This window comes from Wolffia australiana, chromosome 16 (assembly GCF_029677425.1).
Source record: "Wolffia australiana isolate 7733 chromosome 16, ASM2967742v1".
In the NCBI taxonomy this organism is placed as follows: domain Eukaryota; kingdom Viridiplantae; phylum Streptophyta; class Magnoliopsida; order Alismatales; family Araceae; genus Wolffia; species Wolffia australiana.
Genome location: NC_135850.1, coordinates 7,101,984 through 7,111,628, shown reverse-complemented (window position 1 = coordinate 7,111,628; position 9,645 = coordinate 7,101,984). Strand labels below are relative to the sequence as shown.

Sequence of the window (9,645 nt, the reverse complement as noted above, 5' to 3'; positions counted from 1 at the left end):
ATCTTTCAGTCGTGGCCGCTAACTAGGACACGCACAGATGGTCGACACGATTCCGTGTAATAATTATGGAAGGTGAATACAAATGCTTCCAACGTGTAGCTTCTTGGAATTTTTTTTCTAGAGCTCATCCCGCATTGCTACTTTAGATTTGACCGTAACGTGACCAAGTAGACATCTATTCCTCAACAGCATACTTAGATTGCAAAACTAATCAGGGAGCACAGCTTCAGACATCCCTTCTGTTTACATTTAAAGCGTTAGACATCGCTCAACAAAATCTTGTGGCCCTTACCATTCGTTTTTCTTATGCGAGAAACAACGTGTATCCTCCCAGCTAACCGTCCCATTAACGAAGCGGCACTCCAGTTTCAATCCGAACAAAAGGTAAAAATATTTCCAATAATAGAAGAATATAAAGCATCAAATCCAACAAATAGGTTTAAAACAATCAGACTTGGTTCTCCCGGTTCATGCTTCCAGCTCAAAAGCGGAAACGGGGAAGGTGTCGGCGAGACCAGTTCCCGTCTTAAAGATGATCTTGCTGGAGGCGGGATCGTCGATGTAGACTTCCACGACGGAGAGCCAGAGCAGCATCTCCCTCGCCTTCACCCCCGTCATCTTCTTGATCTTCCGCGGCTCCACCGAAGCCGTCACCTCCGTCGCGTACGAAACGAGCTGCTTAATCGCCTTGAAGTTGTGCTCCGCCTTCTTCTTCCGCAGCACCCACAGGAAGCCGTCCTGCTTGTTGTAGCCCACCTCTGTGACCTCGCTGAGTGGAATCAGTCCGAGCGGGAGGCCGAGGTCCTTGAGCAGCTCGGCCAGCATCTTCTTGCAGGCAGCCTCGCCGTGGAAAACCTCGGCGTTGTTTCTGTAGTTGTCCACGGCCGAGGGAGGAGCCATGAGCGTGACGAAGGGACTATGAGTACAAATGAGAAAAAGGAACGATAAGTAGTCGTACTTTAAGAAGAGGTATTTAATTTCAGGGCGGGAGAAAGAGGAAGCTGGAGAAGGTTCTTATAGGAAGAGAATATCAGCATACGCGGCGGAAGAGCGGGGAGGACGTAGTCAGCAAAAGGCCAGCCGATTTTAGTCTTGGTTTGGGCCTGCCGGTAATGACTTGATCGTCTATAACGTGGACCAAAATAAATATGACAGCGCATAATTAAGTTGACGGCGTGTCCCATTAGACCATTAAAAGTAGTTGGACATGGGACCGCGAGACCCAATAGACCATTCAATACTGATTGGAGCCACCGAGCGGTTATACCGTAAGAAAATTGTTTACTGAGAGTCCATTTATGAGAAAATATCACTTCATTTAGCACTGATCAAGTCGAGTGTTATCAGCCCTCTCTATTCATTACATATGATATCCCATTGGTAGTAATACTGAGAGGAGGCCATAAGCCACCGGAAGTTTGCCCTTTTCCCATTTTATATAGGACATAATAAATGGCATCAGGAGACTACACGGAGGACAAAAAGTCTAACAAAAGCTCAAGTGTTTTGCTTCTGACGCTATTGTCTTATAAAGTTATCGTTTTCAGATCGTCGCTTTAAGGTGTTCGGTTACAGAGCAGACGAACTTGCCTTAGCAATGCACTGCTAATTTTACATTCTTCCGTAACACTGAGATTGTACATTGTCTTCCACCTATGGTTTCGTATTTTCTCCTGCAAGTTATACTCTTCCGACCAACAAAATTAACGGGACAAAGGAGATATATATGCGCCACATCTTACTCTCTGTAGAAGAATCAACTGTTTAACATTCCAAATATACAAGAACCACATGCAATATTATACTAGGTCAATGCCAAGTGCTGAGTCTTTATAGCAAAACGCCTCTCTTTGAAAAGTACAAACGTTTCGCGCAACGTTTGTGAACGTGGATATTTCGCGGAGACCTGTTATACTTACGGCTTCCTATTACTCACCTTCAACCTTAATCTAGAGCGTTAGCCTCCGCTAGTGGGCAAAGTCTTAAAATCTAGCATCAGTCTAATTATCTTGCCAGGATACTTGGTCAGGTCAACGCCGGATAGCGTGACAAAGTCAGGACCATCATCCTCAGACTGAAACCAAGACTTACAGGGCCCTGTAACCGGTCCGCTCTTTCCTGCCCTCTTCCTTCCAACTCTTTCACCGGGTATACTGGCACCCTCTTCCTATAAACACCCATTACAGCTTCCTCTTCCTCCATATATTATCAACTCGAACCCTAAAACCAAATCTTGTTTTCCAACACCGAGTTCCTATCCTTCATTTTTCATTTCTTTTTCTCCTTTGTACTCATAGCCTCTCAGTCGCTCTGATGGCTCCTCCCTCGGCCATGGAAAGCTACAGAAACAACGCCGAGGTTTTCCACGGCGAGGCTGCCTGCAAGAAGATGCTGGCCGAGCTGCTCAAGGACCTCGGCCTCCCGCTCGGACTGATTCCTCTCAACGATGTCACAGAGGTGGGCTACAACAAGCAGGACGGCTTCCTGCGGGTGCTGCGGAAGAAGAAGGTGGAGCACAACTTCAAGGCGATCAAGCAGCTCGTTTCGTACGCGACGGAGGTCACGGCGACGGTGGAGCCGCGGAAGATCAAGAAGATGACGGGGGTGAAGGCGAGGGAGATGCTGCTCTGGCTCTCCGTCGTGGAGGTCTACATCGACGATCCCGCCTCCGGCAAGATCATCTTTAAGACCGGAACTGGTCTCGCCGACACCTTCCCCGTTTCCGCTTTTGAGATGGAAGCGTGAATGGGAAGGGCGATATCTTATTGTTTGCGTGGATTCGAATGTTGATCTGCTTTTTTTTGAATTGTTTTTTGAAAATAATCTTTTATTCTCGTTTTGGAGAAGTTTGAGAGATCTTTAGACGTATTCAAGAACAATAACGGGAAGAAGTCGAGGGAGAGCGAGAGAGAGATAGAGAGAGAGAGAGAGAGAGAGAGAGAGAGAGAGAGAGAGAGAGAGAGAGAGAGAGAGAGAGACAGAGAGACAGAGAGACAGAGGGAGAGAGAGAGAGGGCTATATCTTACATTGGTTTTTATTTATAGTAGATTATCTTATTCTGGAGTGGACCGGTTGAGACTCGAAGAAGGCGCAATCTTCAAAGCTGCAAAGTACTTCACGATCCAGTTCGACAAATGGACACCCTCGTCGCTGTCTTTGGCGAGAGCGCAGTTGGCAGGGTCGCACCGTTGAGTCTGGCTTCTGGTGGATTATCCTTCTCCGTGCTTACAGAACATGAACCGGAGATCTCTCGTTTGCAGAGACTCCAGAATGCCAGAGAAGGAATGGTGCTAATCCTCGCCCTGTGTTTATCAGAGGCCTTCGACACTTTCCCAACTATGCTCTGCGCCGAAGGATGCTCCATGATCGATCGAAGAATGGTGCGTCATTAAATTAAATCGGCCCCAAACTCAATTAAGTATTTATCAAACGAAATTTTCGTCCTAATGATTTAATTAATAAAATGAGACAAATAAGATAATAATCGCAAAAGAAGAATGAGAGAGAAAAACGAAAATCAAAAAGTAAATCAGAATAGAATAGCAGTTAAAGGTAACGTGCACATGGGAGAGGCAACCAAAAATGTGTACTGTTGAATAATCTGCAACTAATAATTTATCATACATACCTATAAAACCTTATGCCAGAATATTTATCTTTAATATGACAAGATCTCTAAATATGAATTTCAATGTTTATTGTGAGACCAAGGAAGGATTTCTAAGGCGACGGAAATGAACGGAGGATAATCTATTGCAAAAAGTGAACATTTTGAAACCTTATCATTATTAAGGTATATAGAAGCATAGAGCATGGGAGTTATAATGGCATCATGGATAAAGAACGACTATGGGAGACTAGTAATATGTTTTAGTACTTAAGTACATTAGAAGCCTATCAGAGATCTTATTGTTTAAACCGTTAACCAAGACAATAGATTCTCTTGATTAAGTTAGGGTGTTGAATTTTATTTACCATTTGACAAAGTTAAAATTATACATACGCCACGCGTTCTCATATGTCTTTTGGTGAGTGAGGTCGTCTCCATATGGACTGGTACTTAGAGATATATCCAATTTACGAGTTACAAACAAGGAGAATAATATGCTAATATAGTCATAGGGAAATAAGAGGCATGGAGTTTATAATAGTATATTATTTTGAAAGTAATTGTGTCCACATTAGATTTAACATATTTAATGACGGATAATAATCCATAAAGTAAAGAAGACAGATAGAATAGTAGGAATACTACTAAAAGGATCTAATATATTCTTATCTTATTATTATTATTTCTATTGATAGATGAAGACTTATGAGGAGATAATCTATTCACTGTACTGTATTATGTAGGGGTTTCAGTAGAGAGGGGAAAAGAACATCTTGTCTCTAATATATAATATAAAGATAGTGCTACTCTATCTGAATACTTTGATGTCCTTCTCGAGTATCCTTCAAATTGGAATATTTTCGGAACATATGTTTAAAGACTAATGACCTCCGATCATGTTTTTCATGTACTTTATTCAAAGCATTACACCTGCACTATAATGAACATGTTCTATTAACAAACATGGAACAAGATATGAAAATATGTTCTATCAAGCTTCCGAATTTCAATGCAAATAGATGCTTGACCTCCTCTATCTTAGATGGCAGCTATTCCATTATTAGTTGTCATTCTTAATCATCGTTGTTCTTGCCTGATTGTTTTAGTTAGTGGCCACCACTAAAAGATGAGTCCACAGAAAAGGTGATTAGATTTATGTCCTTCAATTTTGCCATCAAATCGTACTTCAGAAAATAGATGGTCGAGATTATATCGAATCATTTAATACTTGGCTCGTTAGGATGTGCGCTTTGGGTCGGGACAGCTTGAAGTTTGGACATTGTCTTTATTATTTTATGATGAGTAAAGCCTATTGGTCCACGATCATATATTCTCCGTCTTACGCCCAAACCTGCACCACAATTAAGAATAAATCTAACAGGTCATTCCCATGTAAATAGTTTGGAAACAAAAAACTCTCATACAAATCTCAAAATGAATCATAGTTTAATTTCAAATAACTTGATGTGAGCACTGCACTCGTGTTATTTGCTTGACGTGGGAGATTCTATTGTGTCATTATACCGCTACAACATATCCCGCCCTGGTGCGGTGCACTTGCTTAATTATGAACACTCAATGGTAAAGGCTGTTGAAGTCTTGGTAGGGCCGTCTTGAACGTGGCCGTGCCTACTATCCACACCGACGCCCCTCACCTTTTTTTTGCCTCTTAATTATTTTTTCATGTAAAATTCAACCGTAGAAACACGATTCAATCCAGAATTTTCCAGACTCGGTGTATATTTTCCTTTTTCAATCAACAATGCGAAAAAGAAAATGATTTCAGGATAGCCTCTCAAACAGATACTAAGCATGTAAATAATTTGGAATCAGATTTGGAATCTGAAAATTAATGGAATGGACGAATTCATGTGAAAAATGTGATATTAAAAGGTAAAATAAAGATACACAAAGAAATGGAGCAATAAATAAGATAATAAAAGGTATAAATATAATATTTTAGAACATGATAAGGGGGGAAAAACAGAGAGAATGACTTATATTTTAATGAATAATATTCTTGGTAATAAATCTGTTTTACATGATGCTGCCGGATACATATAATACAATACAATAAAATATTTGAGTTATGGATTTGGATCTGCAAGAGACTTACCACCTTTAATTGTCTTATTGTTATTTATTTATGATTGTTTATAATATTATTGAATTAAATTTTTATTTCAGTTCGTACAATAGATTCTGGCTATTATTTGTGTTCTTTCTTGAAAAAGCTGGGTTAACTGCTTGATAAAAAAGACAAGGGTGTTCTAGAGCTCTAATGAGTGAAAGATCACAGTGGGGAGGCAGACTAAACATTTTCTTAAGTTACGAAAAACGAATAACGAGCTGTAGTTTTTTTTTAAATGGACTTCTTAATTTTTCGGTCCTAAGGTATTATCTCCACTGAAGGAAAATGGTATTTCAGACCACACGAGTCATAGATTAATTGATATGTTACAGAGCTTGCTTATGAATGCTTCTGATTCTAAGTCATTTTGGGTCAAGGCAGCAAGAATAACTGCTTACTTAATGTAGTGATATCCCCCCACAGCTATTGAAAAGAAGACAGATGCGAGAGAAAGGGTCTGGATCAGTTGCAGATTATTCAACAGTACACATTTTTGGTTGCCTCTCCCATGTGCACGTTACCTTTAACTGCTATTCTATTCTGATTTACTTTTTGATTTTCGTTTTTCTCTCTCATTCTTCTTTTGCGATTATTATCTTATTTGTCTCATTTTATTAATTAAATCATTAGGACGAAAATTTCGTTTGATAAATACTTAATTGAGTTTGGGGCCGATTTAATTTAATGACGCACCATTCTTCGATCGATCATGGAGCATCCTTCGGCGCAGAGCATAGTTGGGAAAGTGTCGAAGGCCTCTGATAAACACAGGGCGAGGATTAGCACCATTCCTTCTCTGGCATTCTGGAGTCTCTGCAAACGAGAGATCTCCGGTTCATGTTCTGTAAGCACGGAGAAGGATAATCCACCAGAAGCCAGACTCAACGGTGCGACCCTGCCAACTGCGCTCTCGCCAAAGACAGCGACGAGGGTGTCCATTTGTCGAACTGGATCGTGAAGTACTTTGCAGCTTTGAAGATTGCGCCTTCTTCGAGTCTCAACCGGTCCACTCCAGAATAAGATAATCTACTATAAATAAAAACCAATGTAAGATATAGCCCTCTCTCTCTCTCCCTCTGTCTCTCTGTCTCTCTGTCTCTCTCTCTCTCTCTCTCTCTCTCTCTATCTCTCTCTCGCTATCCCTCGACTTCTTCCCGTTATTGTTCTTGAATACGTCTAAAGATCTCTCAAACTTCTCCAAAACGAGAATAAAAGATTATTTTCAAAAAGCAATTCAAAAAAAAGCAGATCAACATTCGAATCCACGCAAACAATAAGATATCGCCCTTCCCATTCACGCTTCCATCTCAAAAGCGGAAACGGGGAAGGTGTCGGCGAGACCAGTTCCGGTCTTAAAGATGATCTTGCCGGAGGCGGGATCGTCGATGTAGACCTCCACGACGGAGAGCCAGAGCAGCATCTCCCTCGCCTTCACCCCCGTCATCTTCTTGATCTTCCGCGGCTCCACCGTCGCCGTGACCTCCGTCGCGTACGAAACGAGCTGCTTGATCGCCTTGAAGTTGTGCTCCACCTTCTTCTTCCGCAGCACCCGCAGGAAGCCGTCCTGCTTGTTGTAGCCCACCTCTGTGACATCGTTGAGAGGAATCAGTCCGAGCGGGAGGCCGAGGTCCTTGAGCAGCTCGGCCAGCATCTTCTTGCAGGCAGCCTCGCCGTGGAAAACCTCGGCGTTGTTTCTGTTGCTGTCCACGGCCGAGGGAGGAGCCATCAGAGCGACTGAGAGGCTATGAGTAGAAAGGAGAAAAAGAGATGAAAAATGAAGGATAGGAACTCGGTGTTGGAAAACAAGATTTGGTTTTAGGGTTCGAGTTGATAATATATGGAGGAAGAGGAAGCTGTAATGGGTGTTTATAGGAAGAGGGTGCCAGTATACCCGGTGAAAGAGTTGGAAGGAAGAGGGCAGGAAAGAGCGGACCGGTTACAGGGCCCTGTAAGTCTTGGTTTCAGTCTGAGGATGATGGTCCTGACTTTGTCACGCTATCCGGCGTTGACCTGACCAAGTATCCTGGCAAGATAATTAGACTGATGCTAGATTTTAAGACTTTGCCCACTAGCGGAGGCTAACGCTCTAGATTAAGGTTGAAGGTGAGTAATAGGAAGCCGTAAGTATAACAGGTCTCCGCGAAATATCCACGTTCACAAACGTTGCGCGAAACGTTTGTACTTTTCAAAGAGAGGCGTTTTGCTATAAAGACTCAGCACTTGGCATTGACCTAGTATAATATTGCATGTGGTTCTTGTATATTTGGAATGTTAAACAGTTGATTCTTCTACAGAGAGTAAGATGTGGCGCATATATATCTCCTTTTGTCCCGTTAATTTTGTTGGTCGGAAGAGTATAACTTGCAGGAGAAAATACGAAACCATAGGTGGAAGACAATGTACAATCTCAGTGTTACGGAAGAATGTAAAAATTAGCAGTGCATTGCTAAGGCAAGTTCGTCTGCTCTGTAACCGAACACCTTAAAGCGACGACCTGAAAACGATAACTTTATAAGACAATAGCGTCAGAAGCAAAACACTTGAGCTTTTGTTAGACTTTTTGTCCTCCGTGTAGTCTCCTGATGCCATTTATTATGTCCTATATAAAATGGGAAAAGGGCAAACTTCCGGTGGCTTATGGCCTCCTCTCAGTATTACTACCAATGGGATATCATATGTAATGAATAGAGAGGGCTGATAACACTCGACTTGATCAGTGCTAAATGAAGTGATATTTTCTCATAAATGGACTCTCAGTAAACAATTTTCTTACGGTATAACCGCTCGGTGGCTCCAATCAGTATTGAATGGTCTATTGGGTCTCGCGGTCCCATGTCCAACTACTTTTAATGGTCTAATGGGACACGCCGTCAACTTAATTATGCGCTGTCATATTTATTTTGGTCCACGTTATAGACGATCAAGTCATTACCGGCAGGCCCAAACCAAGACTAAAATCGGCTGGCCTTTTGCTGACTACGTCCTCCCCGCTCTTCCGCCGCGTATGCTGATATTCTCTTCCTATAAGAACCTTCTCCAGCTTCCTCTTTCTCCCGCCCTGAAATTAAATACCTCTTCTTAAAGTACGACTACTTATCGTTCCTTTTTCTCATTTGTACTCATAGTCCCTTCGTCACGCTCATGGCTCCTCCCTCGGCCGTGGACAACTACAGAAACAACGCCGAGGTTTTCCACGGCGAGGCTGCCTGCAAGAAGATGCTGGCCGAGCTGCTCAAGGACCTCGGCCTCCCGCTCGGACTGATTCCACTCAGCGAGGTCACAGAGGTGGGCTACAACAAGCAGGACGGCTTCCTGTGGGTGCTGCGGAAGAAGAAGGCGGAGCACAACTTCAAGGCGATTAAGCAGCTCGTTTCGTACGCGACGGAGGTGACGGCTTCGGTGGAGCCGCGGAAGATCAAGAAGATGACGGGGGTGAAGGCGAGGGAGATGCTGCTCTGGCTCTCCGTCGTGGAAGTCTACATCGACGATCCCGCCTCCAGCAAGATCATCTTTAAGACGGGAACTGGTCTCGCCGACACCTTCCCCGTTTCCGCTTTTGAGCTGGAAGCATGAACCGGGAGAACCAAGTCTGATTGTTTTAAACCTATTTGTTGGATTTGATGCTTTATATTCTTCTATTATTGGAAATATTTTTACCTTTTGTTCGGATTGAAACTGTAGCGCCGCTGCGTTAATTGGACGGGTAGATGGGAGGATACACGTTGTTCTCGCATAAGACAAACGAATGGTAAGGGCCAGAGATTTTGTTGAGCGGCGTCCAACGATTTAAATATAAACACAAAACGGAGATTGAAGCTGTGTTCCATGGGTAGTTTTTCAATCTAAGTCTGCTGTTGAGGAATAGGTGTCTACTTTGTCACGTTACGGTCAAATATAAGGTAGC

General features: G+C 42.7%; 4 protein-coding genes across 4 annotated transcripts; 2 read left to right on the top strand and 2 right to left on the bottom strand.

Annotated features, from left to right (window-relative positions):
* Window positions 1–366: 366 nt before the first annotated feature.
* LOC144713657 (uncharacterized protein At5g01610-like) lies at window positions 367–1,004 on the bottom strand. The gene has a single exon (XM_078588310.1). It carries the CDS (start codon window positions 898–900, stop codon window positions 469–471), a length of 432 nt encoding a protein of 143 aa, XP_078444436.1. The 5' UTR covers window positions 901–1,004; the 3' UTR covers window positions 367–468.
* Window positions 1,005–2,116: 1,112 nt separating this feature from the next.
* LOC144714029 (uncharacterized protein At5g01610-like) lies at window positions 2,117–2,856 on the top strand. Its single transcript, XM_078588770.1, has one exon. The coding sequence runs from the start codon at window positions 2,314–2,316 to the stop codon at window positions 2,743–2,745; it is 432 nt and encodes a 143-aa protein (XP_078444896.1). The 5' UTR covers window positions 2,117–2,313; the 3' UTR covers window positions 2,746–2,856.
* Window positions 2,857–6,974: 4,118 nt separating this feature from the next.
* Window positions 6,975–7,667, bottom strand: LOC144713652 (uncharacterized protein At5g01610-like). Its single transcript, XM_078588304.1, has one exon. It carries the CDS (start codon window positions 7,465–7,467, stop codon window positions 7,036–7,038), a length of 432 nt encoding a protein of 143 aa, XP_078444430.1. The 5' UTR covers window positions 7,468–7,667; the 3' UTR covers window positions 6,975–7,035.
* A 1,111-nt stretch (window positions 7,668–8,778) lies between these two features.
* On the top strand, window positions 8,779–9,416 carry LOC144713651 (uncharacterized protein At5g01610-like). The gene has a single exon (XM_078588303.1). It carries the CDS (start codon window positions 8,883–8,885, stop codon window positions 9,312–9,314), a length of 432 nt encoding a protein of 143 aa, XP_078444429.1. The 5' UTR covers window positions 8,779–8,882; the 3' UTR covers window positions 9,315–9,416.
* Window positions 9,417–9,645: the final 229 nt, after the last annotated feature.

Bases quoted from the DNA above. Each gene is read 5' to 3' on its own strand.
- LOC144713651 (XM_078588303.1), top strand. From the start codon at position 8,883: ATGGCTCCTCCCTCGGCCGTGGACAACTACAGAAACAACGCCGAGGTT.
- LOC144714029 (XM_078588770.1), top strand. From the start codon at position 2,314: ATGGCTCCTCCCTCGGCCATGGAAAGCTACAGAAACAACGCCGAGGTT.
- LOC144713652 (XM_078588304.1), bottom strand. From the start codon at position 7,467: ATGGCTCCTCCCTCGGCCGTGGACAGCAACAGAAACAACGCCGAGGTT.
- LOC144713657 (XM_078588310.1), bottom strand. From the start codon at position 900: ATGGCTCCTCCCTCGGCCGTGGACAACTACAGAAACAACGCCGAGGTT.